At 38.5% G+C, this 18,177-nt stretch overlaps 1 protein-coding gene across 4 annotated transcripts in view; it reads right to left on the bottom strand.

The window, feature by feature from the left end:
* Positions 1–18,177, bottom strand: part of PDK1 (pyruvate dehydrogenase kinase 1) — a 1,069,548-nt gene that overhangs the window by 104,551 nt on the left and 946,820 nt on the right. For all 4 annotated transcript variants that reach the window (XM_044075543.1, XM_044075544.1, XM_044075546.1 and 1 more), the window contains one exon: positions 11,928–12,041. In XM_044075543.1, the coding sequence (XP_043931478.1) occupies positions 11,928–12,041 (114 nt within the window). The remainder of the gene's footprint in view (positions 1–11,927; positions 12,042–18,177) is intronic.

Raw genomic sequence — 18,177 nt, 5'->3', positions numbered from 1 at the left:
TGTAATGTCTCAACACTTCATGACAGGAGTCACTACAGAGTTGTATCTGTAAACACGTGCATCATAATAGCACTGTCTGCCAGATGATTTGAATCAGCACTGTGTTTATATTACCCAAAAATGAAAGCAGAGGTAGTACAATGAAGAAAAGCTGGACAGAAGTATACTTGCCCTAGGCAAATTGAGCCTTGTGTATGTTCATAGTATTACTGATGAAGCAGTCACTACACCTATATAACCTGTGAAGAGTGACACACCCTCATACTGTGATTTACTGTGATTTCACTGTACTCTGTTTTGAACACATTGTTATAAGTTGTAATCAGTTATGTAGCCAGGATTTCTGAAATTGTACACTAATTTAAAGACAACTTCATTTTTTACAGCAGTAGGCACCAGATATTTCAGATTTTTACACCACTCTCGTGTGCTACAACATCCCTTCAGTTTATTTATCTATATGTACTAAGTACAGAATTTAAGCTACAACAGTTTGACAAAAAAGATGATTTAGAAGACCACTTTGGTGTATAACATCATTCTTGACATAGCTGCTTTCTGTCCTGACTCATTTGTATCCTTTCATTATATATGTCACTATCTTGACATCACAATAAAGATTATGTTAGGAAAATCTTTTCTTCATTTTTGTACATGAAACCTACGTATTCGAATGTATTGCTACACTTCAATAGCTGGCACTCTATTCACCTGAAAAAAAGCACTCGTGAAGGGTCAATATGCAAGACTTGTCAGGATGATTTCAGAATTCGATTAATTTGTTAATGAATGTTCAGTACTTTAGAATGCTGACAAAAAGAGGGTTCCCAGAACAGTTTGTTAATAACATTATGGATGAAGTGATAAAGAAAAGGTCCTTGGGTATATCTGACACTCTTTTAGGTAGCAGTAATGATGTCCCACCTAACCATCCTGTAAGGCAAGAGAGTGGGTTTCAAAGAGCACTGATTTTACCTTTTAGTCTACAATTTGACGTCAGACATATTGTAGTTAAACACCAGAATTTATTTAGTCTAGACCCTGAGGTTTTTTCCTTAGTTGGAAAGAAATCTACAGTGGTACATAAGAAGGACATTTTTTTAAAGGCATGCTGGAGAAAACTACAGGCAAACCTTGGAAATGTGGAAGTTTTAAATGTGGTAGATGTTCCCAGTGTAAGTACATGGTATACCAGGAACAGATAAAAATAAGGAACCTTGGGTTAATTAAACCTACTAAGAAGTATTATTGCTACACGAAAGGTGAGGTTTATATAGCACTGTGTCAACTATGCGATGGATTTTATGTGGGGAAAACAAAAAGAGCTATTAAACAAATAATTTATCAACATGTCTATGACACTGACAATAAAAATGACAAGATTTCCCTGTACAAGCATATAAGTACCCACCCTTTACATTCTTTTAAGTTTTGTGTTATAGATCATGTGGACTTGGGTCAATGGGGGGGGTCCCCTCTGATGATTTTTTGGAGTTTACATGACTTAAATGGCAAATTAGAACTAATGCCAGTGAATTTCCTGGCTTGAATGAACAGATTTCCTTAAGTGCCATGTTGAAGCTTAGATCTGCCTATTGTATGTAAAATGTCAAGTCTTATTTTTTAACATTATTTCTATTTTTAGTGTTAATATCTGTGTTTTAGTTAGGTTCAGGGAATGGTCAATTTTAAATGTATGTAATTATGGAGGAGGAGTGCATTTTGGTCACTAGTTTACTATCCAATTGACTTGTAGGAGTGTGTATTTAAATTTGTAATTATGCAATGCACTTTATTCTGAAGAAGTCGAATATACTGAGATGAAAGCGCTAAATCCTTTGTAATAAAAGACTTTGCACCATTGTTGGTGCTTGTGGTGCTTCAGGCCTTTCAACTCCACGTTTAATGTTTTATTAGTTTTTATTTTTTGTGGTTTTACAAGGTTACAATTCCCATTTACACACACACAATATTAAAAGTGTACACACGCCTGTTAAAATGACAGGTTTTTGTGATATAAAAAAATGAGACCACAATAAATCATTTTAACTTTTCCCACCTTTAATGCGACCTATAACCTGTACGATTCAATTGAAAAACAAACAAATCTGTTAGGGGAAAAAATATAAAAAATAAAAAACATACAATATGCTGGTTGCATAAGTTTGCACACCCATATACTAATACTTTGTTGAAGCACCTTTAATTACAGCATTCAGTCTTCTTGGGTACACACCTACCATCAATTAAAGAGACTCTGATTAACCCCAAATAAAGTTAATCTGTCCTAGTAGGATTTTCCTGACATTTACTCAGTTGCCTGCTACAGCAAAAGCCATGGTTTGCAGACAGCTTGCAAAGCATCAAAGGGATCTCATTGTTGAAAGGTATCAGTAAGGAGAAAGGTACAAAAAAATTTCCACAGCATTGGGTGTGCCATGGAACACAGTGAAGACAGTCATCAAAATGTGGAGAAAATATGGGACCACAGTGACGTTGCAAAGAACTGGACGTCCCTCCAAAATTGATGAAAAGAAAAGGCAAAAATTGATCAGCGAGACTGCCAAGAGACCTACAGCAGCAATGAAGGAGCTGAATTTCTAGCAAGTACTGGTTGTGTACTACATGTGACAACAATCTCCCATATTCTCCATATGTCTGGAAGCCTTTTCTTGCACCAAAAAACATCCAGGCCCATCTAAAATTTGCAAAACAATACAGCAAGTCTCCCAAAAGTATGTGGGAAAATGTGTTATGGTCTGATGACGGCAAGGTTGAACAATTTGGCCACAATTCCAAAAGGTACGTTTGGCGCAAAAAACAACACTTTGTATCACCTAAAGAACACCATCCCTATGGTGAAGCATGGTGGTGGCAGTATTATGCTTTGAGGTTGCTTTTCTTCATCTGGAACTGGGACGTTAGTCAAGGTGCAGGGAATTATGAACAGTTCCATATACCAGTCACTTTTGGCCCAAAACCTTCAGGCGTCTGCTAGAAAGCTGAAGATGAAGAGGAATTTCACCTTTCAACATAACAATGACCCCAAGCATACATCCAAATCAACAAAAGAATGGCTTCACCAGAAGAAAATACAAGTTTTGGAATGGCCCAGCCACAGCCCAGACCTAAATCCAACAGAAAATCTGTGGGGTGACCTAAAGAGGGCTGTGCACAAGACATGCCCTCACAATCTGACAGATTTGGAGCACTTTTGCAAGGAAGAGTGGGCAAATATTACCAACTCAAGATGTGCCATGCTGTAATTAAATCAAAATGTGCTTCAACAAAGTATTAGTTAAAGGGTGTGCACACACAATAAAGTTTTAGTTTAAGGGTGTGCACACTTATGCAACCAGTGTATTGTACGCTTTTTTACATTTTTCCCCTCACATATTTGTTTGTTTTTCAAATGAACTGTACAGGTTATATGTCACATTAAAGGTGGGAAAAGTTTTGAAGTGATTTATTGTGGTCTCATTTTGTTTGATAGTGAGAATAGCCTGACTGAAAGTAAATAAGCAGGTACACAAACTGAGATGTCTGCCTGCTGGCCTTGGATGTGGATAAAAATTTCTAAGTTGTCTGTAGTGATGTGCAATTTATTATATAGCAGCCATAGGCTTTCCAGCAAGGTACACCAAGTACACAACTGTCACAATAAAACTTAGGTAGATATGTAATGGCAACACCCTGTCACACTGGTATTTGGGTAAATGTGCAAGTGACAAATCCCTACTGCTTCCCTTGTATTTGTTCTTGCTCAGTTTGAGAAGGTGACATTAACATGGTTTTGTTAAGTGGAAACATCATACTCAGATTTCTGAAGTATTCAGAAGCTGTGTTGTTGAGCTAGGCATTTTATATTTCAATAATGTGTTTAATGGGGTGTAGTGATTCAGAAAGTAAGGGGTGATATTCATATGCACAAAGTGTAATGCTAACTTGTTTGTGCAGATTGCAAAGTACAGTTGTGTACACTTACCATAAATGTAGATGTTCGAGTGTATTCACGGTTGCAGTCCTAACAGATGGGTTATCCAGTTCCCGGTAACTCTCAGTCGGCCAGAATACCAAAGGTAAGTAAAAATGTCGTCGGTTGTAAAGGACGTCAGGGCATCCAATACAGAAGGAGGCAGCCAACGTCACTTCCTCAGTCTTTCTTGCCAAAACAGTCAGAAGCCCCCAGAAAAAAGGCTAAGCCAAATGCCAGTTTGACAAATAATATCCAATTCAACCTGCACCTCAGGAAAAAAGAATAGGAGAGGACCAAAAAGGGGGAAGGACGGAGGGAAACCAGGACTGCAACACAGAATACACTTAAACATCTACATTTATGGTAAGTGTACACAACTATACTATGTTCATCGTGTTTCACTGTTGCAGTCCAAACAGATGGGTTGATTACCAAAGCCCAGTGAGAAGGGAGGAGGAACCAACAGAATCAAGGGTTGGAAATAATGCCCTGCAACACAGCAGTGGCAAACCCTGCCCAGGCTCTGGAAAACAGAGGCAAATTATAATGTTTTGTGAAAATGTGAACTGAAGACCAAGTGGCAGCCTCCAAAATATCTTTAGTAGGGAAACCCCTTAAAAAAGGCTGCAGAAGTGGAAGCTGCTCTAGTTGAGTGGGTCCTAACCCCTTGAGGAGGAACCTTGTCATGAAAAGAATAACAAAAGTTGATGCAATGTGCAATCCACTTGGAAATGGTTTGCTTAGAAATAGCCTTGCCCTGAGATCCAGGGGCAAAACTGACCAACAACTGAGCTGATTTCCGAATGTCCTTAGTCCTGTCCAGGTAAAACCTGAGCTGTCTGTACACATCAAGAGAATGCAGGATCCTTTCACCTTTATTTTGAGGATTAGGAAAGAAGGTAGGAAGTTGTATGGACTGATTAAGAGTCAAGCTAGAAACCACCTTAGGCATAAAGGAGGGGGTTGGTTCTCAGAGAGACCCTGTCTGGATGGAAAATAATAAAAGGCTCCACAGCCATCAAACCCTCCTTGCTGAAGTTATACCCAAGAAGACAGCAGTCTTCCAAGAGAGAAACTTTAAATCTGCAGAGGCAGATGGCTCAAAAGGACAACGAGTGAGTTTCTCTAGAACAAAATTAAGATTCCATGATGGAGTAGGTGCCCTTTTGGGAGGTTTTACATTACAGGTACCTCTGAGAAACATCTTCATCAAGGGATGAGAGAAAATTGGGCTGTTCAAAGAACAATAAGCAGAAATGTCTGAAGCATGGAGCTTGACAGAAGAAAAGGAAAGACCACCCTGAAGCAATTCAGCCAGGTATTCCAAGATCAGAAGAAGGGTAGGCTGAGAAGAAGAATCCCCTCTAGCCTGCCTTCAATGAGAAAACCTTTCCTATTTGCCAGCATCGGACTTCCTAGTGCCCTCAGCACATCAACCACCTGCTGGGAAAGGGAAGAAGATAAGGAAGGAGTCAAACTATGAGCCATGCTGCTAAGTTAAGGGATTGAAGATGAGGATGCAGAATAATTCCCCCTTCCTGAACCAAAAGACCTGGCTTCAGAGGAAGATGCCAAGGAGGGAATTGGGAGAGACTGCAAAGCAGCAGATACCAATGCTGTCTGGGCCAGTCCGGAGTTATGAGAATAGTCCTTGGTCGTTTATCCCTGATCTTCAACAACACTCTGGGTAGAAAAGGAAGAGGAGGGAAGGCGTAAACTGATAGCAACGTCCAAGGGAAGGACAGAGCATCCACACCCCAAGCCCTGCTGTGATGCTGTCTGGTGCAAAAGAGAGGCAGAAGGTGAATGTCCAGGGAGGAGAAAAGATCCATCTGAGGTGTGCCCCAATGTTGAATGATGCTATAGAAAACTGTCCTGTTCAGCTGCCACTCGTGAGGATCCAGGGTTCGCCTGCTCAACTGGTCTGCCAAAACACTGAGCCTTCCTGGAAGGAACTGAGCTAGGAGATGCAGGTCCAGGGATGCTGCCATGGACCAAAGATTCATGCTTTGTCTGCACAGGGGGTAAGAGCGAGTCCCTCCCTGCTTGCTGATGTACCACATGACTGTGGTATTGTCTGTTCTGACAAGTAAGGTCCCTGGAGAAGGAAGGTGCTTGAAGGCTAGTAAGGCTTGTTGAACTGCAATCAGCTCTTTTAGATTTATGTGCAGGTGCATCTGCTGGGCGTTCCACTGTCCCTGCATGCATCTGCCATCCAGGTGTGCTCCCCAGGCATAGTCCGATATGTCTGTAGTCAGAACTTGAGTGGCAGGAGGTGTCCGAAAGGGCATGCCCTTGTTTTGTAGACAGGCTGCTGCCCACCATAGGAACTCCGTCTGCAGAGATGGAAGCAAAGGGATCATCATATCCAGGTAATGTGTGTGTTGACACCAAATGTTCTTGAGGAACCATTGCAACTTCCTCATATGCAGTCTTGCATATGGAATCATGAGAATACAAGATGCCATGAATCCCAGAGCTTGCAGGGAGCTGGGACAGGCTTGCCAAGTCCTTGAAGTAAACTGAAAGAGTTGTCTGCTTCTCCTGGGTGAGATATATCATCTGGGCGGCTGTGTTCAGACTCGCCCCCCAGGAATGTTATCTCCTTGGATGGTACCATTTTTGATTTTTCCTCACTGAGAGTGTAACATGGGGAAGAGAGAAGAGTCTTTACGAATTCCAGATCCTTTAATAGCTGCTCCTGAGAACTTGCTTGAATCAGACAGTCGTCCAAGTATGGGCAAATCTGAATTTTCTTCTGCCTGCAAAAAACAATGACTGGGGCCAGGCACTTCATGAAGACTCTGGGAGCAGTAGGTAAACCAAAGGGCAGCGCAGAGAATTGATAATGTTGCTTGCCCACTCTGAAACGAAGATATTGCCTGCAACTTTCCCTGACAGGGATGTGCAGATAAGCCTCTTTGAACTCCAAGGTTACAAGCCAGGAATCCTTTTCTAGCATTGGTAGCAACTGATGCAGAGTGAGCCTTTTGAACTTTGGAATTACAAGAAAAGAGTTCAGAATGAAAAGATCTAGGATAGGACGTCAGGTGCCTTCTTTTTTTGGAACTAGGAAAAGCCTGGAATAAAAGCCCTGGCCTACCTGCTGAGCAAGAACTGATTCTATTGCTCCCAGATAAAACAAAGATAACATTTGTTTTTCTACTTCTGCCTTTTGGTTTGGGGGAATGTCTGGGAATCTCTTGGGAGCTGGAAAGGTGCGGAAAGAAAACTTGTGCCCCAGAGACACTGTTCTGAGCACCCATTTGGCATTTGTTATAGAGGCCCAGACATCTGAAAAAAGGGCCAACCTTCCCCCTAAAGGACTCTCCAGGCAAGCAAAAACAGGCAGAAGTTGTAAAAGGTCATTGAGAGTGCTTTGAATGAGATGCAGGCTTCGTGCTTCCCACCTTAGATGTGGAAGCCTGCCACCGCCTAGACTTTTGAGGGGTAGCTGTCTGTCCCCTAGAAGATTTGTAACCCCTAGACCTGGAACGGTTCTGTCTGCTGGTATGAGGAAAGGTCCAACTCTTGGAAGGGTAATTCCTGCTAAAGCGAGGGGGTTGAACTTGCAGAACATTTTTTTAACAGTTTGCATGGACTTGGCCTTATCCTCCATCTTAAGCATCTCCTCAGCTTTGCTGCCAAAAAGATTGTCTTTATGCAAACGTACATCCAAAAGCTTAGCCTTGACATGTTCTGGAAGAGGGTGTTCTCTGAGCCAAGCGTGCCTTCTAATAACAGATCCAGTAGCCGTAGTCCTACTGGAGGCCTCAAGGATGTCAAAACCACAAAGCAAAGAATGCTTATTAACCAGAGTGGCTTAATTCAACAAATCCTGCATGTCTTTACTCCCTGCCAAAAGAAGTACATTTGCAATCTTAGACTTAATAGCCTCCAAGGTGTGCTGCTGGTACTTCAGCATTTGAAAAAGGCAATTGGTAGCCCTAATAGCTAGGGTGGCAGAGGTATAAACTTTCTTGCCCCACCTATCTAGGTTCCAAGATTCTCTGCCCGATGGAACAGGATTCCTGGTAACAGTGGCCTTAACCCCTTTAGGGCCCTGAGAAATAACCTCTGGATTCCCCAACGGGTTCCTGTAAACAAACAAATGAGAATCAGGGACTCTGTAGTACCTGTCAGGTTTCCTGGGAGCAGGGGTAACTGAATTTGGAGACAAGGAATTTTCCAGAAAAACATCATCAACAACTTCCACCACAGGGGGAATAGCAAGAGGCGTATGCTGAGGTAAATCAAGAAACTCCCTAATCAGTTTCTTAGATTATGGATAATCCTGGCTTTCCCACTTAAAATGTTCCCTGAGGGTATTTAAAGTGTCACCAAAAGAGAAATCCTCTAGATGAGAAGCCGAAGGAATGGACTCCTCTGCATCTGAATCCTCAAAGGGAGAAAAAGCTTGAGAAAATTCCTCTCCATCAGCAGAAATGCTGGAAGAAACAGATCCTGAACAGGACAAACCCTCAGGAAAAACCTCCCTACTCCTTTTAGGAGGGTGAGGCTGAGAACCCCTGATAAGAGTTAACAAATCATTAGCCATTTTAACCATCTGGGATTGAGGAGAACTAGAAGGAACTGGAGACTGCCTTTTCACAGGCTTATGGATGGAAGACTTACCTGCAAGCCTGAAGGACTCGGGAGGCCTGACAACCGCCGAAGAAGCAGCAGGAGTAGAAGGAAGAAGTTTGCTGTCAGATCGCAAAATGGAGGGCTCGGACCACGTAGTCAGCTTAGCAGTATCGGCTCCAGCAGAAGAGGTGACCAGCAACAGGTTGGAAGACAAACTAGAGACCGAAGGCCTAAGGGACTCAGACTCAATCAAGGCCTGTGGTTGTACATCTGCAGACTGCAGGGACAGCAAAAGCATCTCACTGGCTCACGCCTGACTGACGACCAACTTAGCCTCCTCCGAAGACTTAGTTTTCTGAAGCCTGTCATGGTCCTTGTCCTTATGCTTTTTTGGAATATCTGAAGCCTGGAGACCGGCAGATGCCATACCCACAAACTTAGGCCAAGCTCTTAGCCTGATGGTGGATAGTACACGGATTAAAGGACGCACAAAGATTACAACTGGGAATGTCATGATCAAGGCCTAAACAGATAATGCAAAAGAAATGAAAATCTCTATGGGAAATCTACTTTCCACAGGTAAGGCAATTATTAAATTTTTCTGACATTCGTTAAGGCAAGAAAAGAGGATCCCCAATGGGGTACTTAGCTGTAGTAGACTTCAACACTTTGTAGTCAGAATTCAACAAAGGTAAACTGCCGACCGGCACTCGTGCATGAAAAGCTTCTGCTTCGGGCTCCGCGGCAAGGAAGACTGAGGAAGTGACGTTGGCTGCCTCCTTTTGTATTGGATGCCCTGACGTCCTTTACAACCAACGTCATTTTTACTTACCTTTGGTATTCTGGCCGACTGAGGGCTAAAGGGAGCCAGATAACCCATCTGTTAGGACTGCAACAGTGAAACACGATTAACATCAGCCATGCTACTGGCACTGCCAAGTATTTCATAAACACTTCAGTTGAATTTCAGACATCTCTGCTTTTTCGTGAGGTAATCAGCATCCTTCCATCATACTTTTTTGTTTTGGTAGCAGTGCCATGCAGTGTTCTTATTTATTTGTTACTTAGTGAATTACTGATGGAATTAGCTGTACTGGATACATCCTTTTATTAGAGGTGACATGAGAAAAACTCAAAGGAAAAAAAGGGTTGGGAGGGTGGCCTAATGGTTAAGGTGTTTGCCTTACAAACACAAGGTACAAGGTTTGAATCTCACAGTGGATAACTGGCTAGGCTTAAAATGGCTCGCAAGGGTAGTTAGCCTAGTACTGACCTATGAACCTATAAAACAAATTTTATATACACACACACACACACATATATATATAAAACATACACACATATATATATATATATATATATATATATATATACACATACATACACACACACATACATATATACACACGTAGCAGCAGACAATAAAGTACTTAACAAGAATGTATTACAGATGATAATGGGTAATACACAACTTGAAAAATAAAACTGACATGTAAACATTGTTATTATTAACCACTGCTGTTTATAATGCATGACATTTTGAATATTTTCCCATTTTTTTCAGTTTTTAATTTCCTTTTTCTGTTTTACTGTGGTTCTTTTACATCAGTGGCTTGTCTGACAAAATGTGAGATGTGAGTGGTTGCTTTTCTTACCAGTTTACAGTAAGCTCACAATTTAGTTTGTTCACTGACCTAGGTTTACTTGTTTGAAGTTATTTTTTTTACTTTTATTTGTTTCATTCTATGTGTTTTGTTATTATCTTATGATGCTGGCATATGCTGTACTTCAAATGCTGTTGTCATGTTTTCTTTTCATCATCAAAACTATAACTGTAGCAAGTTTTACAGCTAGCAAAGCTCTGTTTCTTTCAAATATTACGACTCCCTGTTATGTCCTTAATAATATTAGTTTATCCCTTTTTCTGCCTCTATCAACTGCTTTAGCGTAAACCCACCAGGCATGTTTATAAATAAAGCCTATTCCATAAAAAACAAGTTATGTTCTGACTGTTTCTAGCTCTTAGTCTGGGGTTAAGGTTGACCCCAGACCCCCAAGAATGCATCTCTAGTGGAGATTCTGACAGCTTTTATGACCATATAAATTGGCATAAAACTAACATGCAGTCACAGCACCATGAAGTGTCCTTCTCTGATGTGCAACTGCCTGTCTTTCAGAATGAACAATAAAACATTTACTGTCAGAAATAAAATATATCAGAAAAAAAGACTGAATAACAGAGAGGGGTAGCATTAAGTAATACAGTCTTATTTCAATTTAAGCAATTAAAGTCAAAGCTTATAAAATCAACTTAAAACACATTTATAAAACATACTTATGAGTGTTCAGATTAGTCCATGCTTCTGTGCAAGCAAAGCAGTAAATCTTGTATGTGTGTGTGTGTGTGTGTGTGTGTGTGTGTGTGTGTGTGTGTGTGTGTGTGTGTGTGTAGCCATGAGCTAAGGTCCCAACTGTCACTCTAGCTCTAGTTCTTCTAGTCACCTCACTTGCACTTGTCTAATGAGTACTGATGGCTGAGCTATTGCCAGACAGCTTATACAGCTATAAACAATAATAATAAAGGTTGTTGCTGTTTCTGGACCCTAAGACTCAAGTGAGGTGACTTGCGCTATAGTCTGCCTCCATTCACCCAACTTAAACTTCACATACCAAAATAATTCCAGGCACTGGTACTGCTGCCTTACAGCAAATTTCTGGGCACTCAACTCTGCACATTATCATTTTATTCAGGACCACAGGAAAAACAAATTCAAACAGTCTTCCACACTTGTGTAGGGCACCAGGATCAGTCAGACCACTATAGCAATTACTCAGTTTGCTTCCATTCACTCACCAGTCACTACTCGTCTTGTGAAGTGAGGGCACTGCTTTCTCCTTCTGAGCTAGCCTGTATTTAAATAATGCAGATAGCTCTATTTGACTTCTCACATCTGTTGCCATCCTCCCTTCCATATGTTAGCATTTAAAGCTGCTATACATGAATACTTAAATATTTTTTCTGAATGACAAGTATTGCACAGATGTTTATAATTAAGTACTATAGAAATTCTACCAACCATGACAGTATTTTATCATATAATCTTCTCTTAAAATATGTCCGTATAGTCCCTACTTAAAATTGTACATACTGTACATTAAGGCAAAATAGAATGAAGTACCCATTTCCTTCACTAGATGTAATGCTCATCTATAATTATTCATCTGTACATAGCAAGCTTTTAAAGGGAAAAATAAAATAGCAGTGTTCACCTTTTATTTCCGTAGTAAAAACTTATAAGCTAGTATAATTGACAAATGTATTAGCAGACCAGTACTATGACTAGGAATATTACATATACATTACCTTTATATAGATCAGTGCATCCATTCCATAACCCTCTAAGGTATACAGCTTTAAATCTCCTTGAAAATACCTTGCATATAAGCGGGAGATGGGCAAACCATAGCCAAACCCAGCCTATTTAAAAAGAAATACAAATCACTGTAATTAAAACTTTTTACACAAAATAAGCGAAATGAAACAGCTGCTACAGTAAGTGTGCTGCCCGTAGTCAAAAGGAGTAAGATAACCACTAACTGTACAGACAAATCAAGTGATTCATAACCATAATAGTGCTGCCCTCCTTTAATGTCATAAATAGAAGTCTAAGGTGTATTCCAGGCATTGTGTGCATGCCATCCTACCTGACACCATTCCATGAATTTAGATAATCAGTTTTATCTGCACAGATTCACTCTATTTAATCTTCATAAATAGGATAGACCCTTGTCTCTTTTGCCATTTTAAGGTTCATCTCTAATAATCATCTGGAACATATAATCAGAGGAGACATAACAGTACAAGATTAGAATGGTGCCTATGTAGCTAAAAAAATAATGCCATGCACCACTTAGCATGTCTGATTATGGAGTATTACCTACAGGCCTGAGACCTATGTTGTTTGTGTCTTCTACACTGAAAGACCATTACATACCTTGTTCTCTTACCCAGAGGAATCATACAGTTGGAAAAATGTACCTGTCAACTGTGCTTACCAGGGCTACTTACTGCTTCATAAGTGGTAATTTCTTAGGCCATTTTACTATTAACTTTAAAACAGTAAAGGTAAAGCTTGTTAATTGAGGCATTTACTTATTTTAGTCATGCCTGATATATGCGGAGAAGAATAAGCACTTTACATTGCTACATTTTTTTAATTCCAAATGCAAGTCTCACTATAGATTTTGAGTATGAACACTCCTGGAATTTGCATCCTTCAGGTTAAAAAGTAAAACTGACATTTCATTAGCGACTTCTGTTGGTCAGTGATCCAACAGTTCCTCTGGTGTCCAACAGGCAATCTGACAAAACCACTGACGTTTTACATGCCATGCCTAAACAATGTTATGATTACAGTTGAAAGTGCAAGGACCATAGCTGTGATCCTCAGAACTGTGGAACTGCAAGTACAAATAAAGGGTCTATATCACGTTGTCGAACTCTTAAAACTTTGAACGTCATATACACCATATGATCGAACTTTTAAAAGTTCAAATGTTTCAACAGATATCTCCGTACAGTGTGGAATGGGAAGATTTCCCTTTTCTGCACTGTAGTGCGATCTCAGAGTTGGTATATTTAAAGGGCGGGAGGTGGGGCTTGCCCCCTCTGCTTAAACTGTTCAGGTAGGTTTTTTCTTTGGTTTATTTTTTATTGCATTTTCGAACTTTTGAAAGTTCGATCATATGGTGTCGACCATATGACGTTCAAACTTTTAAAAGTTTGATTATGTAATATAGATGCCAAATAAAGAAGATACACCTAAGTATTAATGCTGTGGTATATATCAAGATTGCTTCTCTTTCTGTGAGGTACAGCAATCTCAGAGTTATTGATACAAGTAGCATGGACGTGGGGGTGCACGTCTTCTGCAAGAATCCCAAGCAAAAGGCACTGATAAAGGGACCACAATAACTTCAGTTGGAAAAAGCTTTAATCACGATCACAAAACCACACAAAAAACTACATAAAACACTAACAAGTCACAGAGTTTTTCGTTTGACTACAGACTTCTTCAGATGAGAAAATACATTCTCAATAACACAATTTGTCCCCTTCTGCAAAAATGCTTGAAAGGCATAAAAGTGAATTTCAACTGTTGCCGTTTTTTTTCTTCAGACAGCAGTTTATTTTTTTTTCAAGATTCACACTAGTGAATCTCACACATTTGATACGGAGCTCCATTGTCACTAGGAATGATGTAACTATTCTCACTCTGAGCTAGACCACTGCATTTTATTTACTCTTAGCTGACCAGATCAGTCCTACTAGGCATTTGCCTACTTTAAGGGGAAATCCAAAGTAGAATTTTAACAGATGGGGAAACCTGTCCACATCACAGGGGAAGTTCCCCTACATATCACTTATGCGAGTGGAACTCATTTTGAAGGAGCACTTCCTATTTCCATTCCAGGCACAGAGATGGCCCAGAGAAAAAAGAGAGAGGCAAATGGAGAGAGAAGGAGATGATGGTTGGGAGAAAGAAATGGTAGAGAAAGCTAATATTGAGCACAGTATATGTGCAGGATTCAGAGGAAATGTTTCAAAGAAATCTGTTCAATTAAGATGATTCAGCAAATGATGACTATATAATTCAACCATCCACTCTGGAGGGTTGTGGGATGATTTATTTAAAGAAATGGTGGTGCAGAGCCAGTCAGAAAATGGAGGAGATTTTTCCTGGGGGGCCATTATGGAGAAAATACAAAAGGAGTATGCAGAGACAATAGAAAAGAATAGTGGTGACATGGAAAAGTATGCAGAAAAAGAAAAACAAGGCAAAAGTGGAGCAGAAAAGAAGGCAAACGAAAAAGAAAAACGGAAGTATGTGATAAGGATTCAAAGTAAAGAAGATAAAGAATGGACAGGTATGAAGTGCTGGACATTTTAATAGCTCTTTTGGGTGTAAAAGCACATGAGTATTTATTCTTATTAACAAATTAACCTTTATGGCATTATGTTCCACTCCAACAAAAGCAGCAAGCAAATAACTCCAAAAATCCAAAAAGTAAACAAAAGCTGTGTCAGTAAGAAGAAATTTGTTATAATCCAAGCCAGTAGTGGCATTATATTTAAGACTTTTTTCAATAGAACATTTTCTTGAAGAATACGAAACAAGGAAAGACTGCAACACATGGAATCTTTATCTGATAAAAAAGAAAATTCATGTACAATTCTGAACACAGGTAGAAAGATAGACTTTGAAAAAACATTTGAAAACTTTATGTAAAGAAGTACTGGACAGTGCAAAGGTTTATGACAAAAGAGGTTTATAGACTACTGGCTGGGATTGTAATATTGTGTTAAAAATAGAAAGAGAAAAATTATACAATATACCAAACATGATAAATGTGGAAGGGAATATGGGTGTCATAAAATATTGAGGACAGCCCAAAACATGTCCTTTTGTGGAAAAGAATGACACTGGATATGAAGAGTTGGAAAAAGAGATTTCTTTAAATGAGCTAGATAAAGTATTAGGACAAGTAAATATAGATTTGGCTGCAGGACCAGATAGAATGTATGATATGTATAATATGTATAAAAATACAAAGGACTGGCAAAAATATATATTTTTAAAGATTTTGAATGAAATGAAGGTTTTATGTATAAAGAATTATGTACTAGAATACTTAAATTCATATAGGAGAAAGAAGATAGAAGGCAAAAACCTGGAGACAGTATTGGATAATAATAAGATCTTTATGAAAACAATACAAAACAGATTTGAAACTAAAATGGAAAATATGGAAGATTGCATGCGTGTATATATATATATATATATATATATATATATATATATATATATATATATACATAAAATTATTAATGATAGGGAAACTGCAGATATTATGAATAGAAAAGAAGCAAAATTGTGATTAGACACCTTAATAAGGCATTTGAACTGGACATGAAATCTTATGGGTAATAATGAAAGAATATACTATAAGTGAGAAAGACAGGAAATTATGTAGGTCAGTGTACAGTAATAATAAAGTAACAAATACTTGTAAATGGATGGTTAAGCCAAGAGGTGCATATGAAGAGTGGTATAAGACATGGATGCCTAATGAGATGCATATGCTTTGCATTAGTTATGAATATGATAACGTGAAATAAATTAAAAAATGAAGGAGGCGAGGTCATACCTCTCAACTGTCCAGATTTTTGCCTCATTTTTGGTCTGTTACTCAATTTGTGGTTCTGGAAAATCATTGATTATAGTTTGAATTCATATCCTTCAGAAAATGCATGTTAATATCTTAATTTTCAAAAGTTGTCTCCTTATTTTTGGCTTTGTTCAGATTTCTCATGCCAAGAGATTGGGATGTGTGGGTGGGTATATAACTCCTGAAAGGTTAAGAATTCCAGTTCTGCTAACTTATGCAGATGACATTATAGTAAGTGCAAAAAAATGGATAAAAGAATTAATAATTTGCACAAATTAGTGTCTAGAGATTATAGGTATGGCTTTAAATAAAGAGAAAAGTACAGGTTTTAGGTATATAATAAAGACAGGTGGTATATACTTTACAATAAATTAAATGTCTATGTTTAGTATAACATTTGGGAATAAAGATGTAAACAGAATTCAATGTTAAAAAACAACAGAAGAAATAAAACAAACCCGTCTTTTCTGATAAACATATACATTATCATTCAGAAAAAAGGCTGATTTGATAAATTCAGTACTGATGGAAAAATAGCATACTTAGCAAGTGTACTTATGTTGCCAACAGTATTTTAAAAGGAATTACTGCAGATTATTTTTCTCCCCCATTTAAGTGGGGTTCTAGATTAAACCCAGTAAAAAAGGAGTTTTGTATGTAAACAAAGGAGGAGGAGGTTTAGGGTTAACCCAGTGGTGTAGACTGCTTCATTAAATCTGTACAACGTGTAAAGTAGATAAATGAAAAAGATGAGAGATTAACAGTAAAACCGTATAAATGTAAGTATAATAAATGTTGGGGTATGGTAAAAAAGAGTAAAAGAGAAAAAAACTGAGTAAAAATGAAGAAATAAAATGTTACAAAGAAAAAATATTTTTGTGGAAAATAAAAATTGATATAGAAAAAGAAAAGTATGGTATAAAAATGTAATGATAAGACATTACTATGTAAAACCACAGACACCACTGATAAATCTAACAGATGAAAAAATTAAAGCTATAAAAATAATAAGCAAATGATGTGATCAAAAAATAGAATGTCAAGATTTTTTGTGGAGACTGGTAATAGACAGACTGCTAGTAAAAGGAAATATGCCATATAAAAATAAAAGTGACAATATATTTACATTGTCAAGAAGACAAAACTACAGAACATATGTTTTTGAAATGTAAAACAGCAAACAAGTTATGGGGAAAACTATGTAAAGAAGATTTTTTAGAAGATATAAAAAGTGGATAAAATAATCATGAATATGATTAAATATGGATATTAAAAGAACAAACGTAAAGAATGTGTTAAAAGAATAGATTATAGATTAAAAGTAATTTTATGTTATATGGAATGAAATAATAAAAAAATCAAATTATGTTTAATGGTAAATAGATTTTAGCAACAATATTAAGTAAAATCAGATGGTGGTTATGGAAAAAGTAGTGTGGTGGGGTCTAACAGGGATGAACATTTAGTATGCTTATAAAGGAAATTATGAATATCTGTAAACAGATTTGTATGTCTATATATCTGTTGATTTGCCAAGTATTTCTAAATATGTAATTATTTTGTAAATAAGAGTTCTTTTTGTATATAAATAAAGGACCCCTACTATTTTTGTAGGAGAGAATGGAGATCCCTCAGTCTGCCACTGGCAGTAAAATACAGCAAAATGATCCGGCTCAGCTGGAACCAGAGGGAGAGTGTGAAAACACTGTAGTCATCACTGAGGTGGAGGAAACTGAACTGACATGATATGCTTACACAGACGCTGGAAGAACCAGAGCCTAGAAAGAACCTAGCCATAACCCTGGAACAGTTTATGGAACTGAACACACAAAAAGTAACAGAGGAGAAAGCAAAGTACTCTGATGACATGTGAAGGTACTCCCCAGAAAAGTGATGACCCAAATAATTCTTCTCCAAGATCCGAACAGCTTAAATGATTTTTCTGGAGTGTGTAGGAATGATGCATGTACACAGCATATGGCAAATGACAGGTGAAAGTAAGGCATAGGTAGCATCTGGGAATTTATGCCTAAATGCCTGCTATTGCATCAGACAAATGTTCTGCCCATGGCTCTATGGTGTAGATGGATGGAGCCCTGTCTAGGGTTCAGACAAACCAACTTTGATTAGTGGCTCATGAGCTAAAGGAGCCAGTGGAGAGGGAATGGACTGGTGGGAAGGAGTGACTTTTTGCCAGCTCACCCATACACTGGAAGGAATTTTGGCCAGCAAGTGATGGGGGAAGTGCCACACTCAGGAAGAAGACTGCTGTTAAAATTTGGCACAGAAGTAGGTGATGAAGATAACTGATGCTACATATGGTGATGCTTGCAATGTCAGTAGCTTAGCCTAGTTAAAGCACCCCAAATAAATCTCCTGATATG

The sequence above is a fragment of the Protopterus annectens genome, chromosome 6.part1, assembly GCF_019279795.1.
Source record: "Protopterus annectens isolate FY-2018-M chromosome 6.part1, PAN1.0, whole genome shotgun sequence".
Taxonomy (NCBI): Eukaryota; Metazoa; Chordata; order Ceratodontiformes; family Protopteridae; genus Protopterus; species Protopterus annectens.
This window is presented reverse-complemented; position numbering and strand designations above follow the sequence as displayed.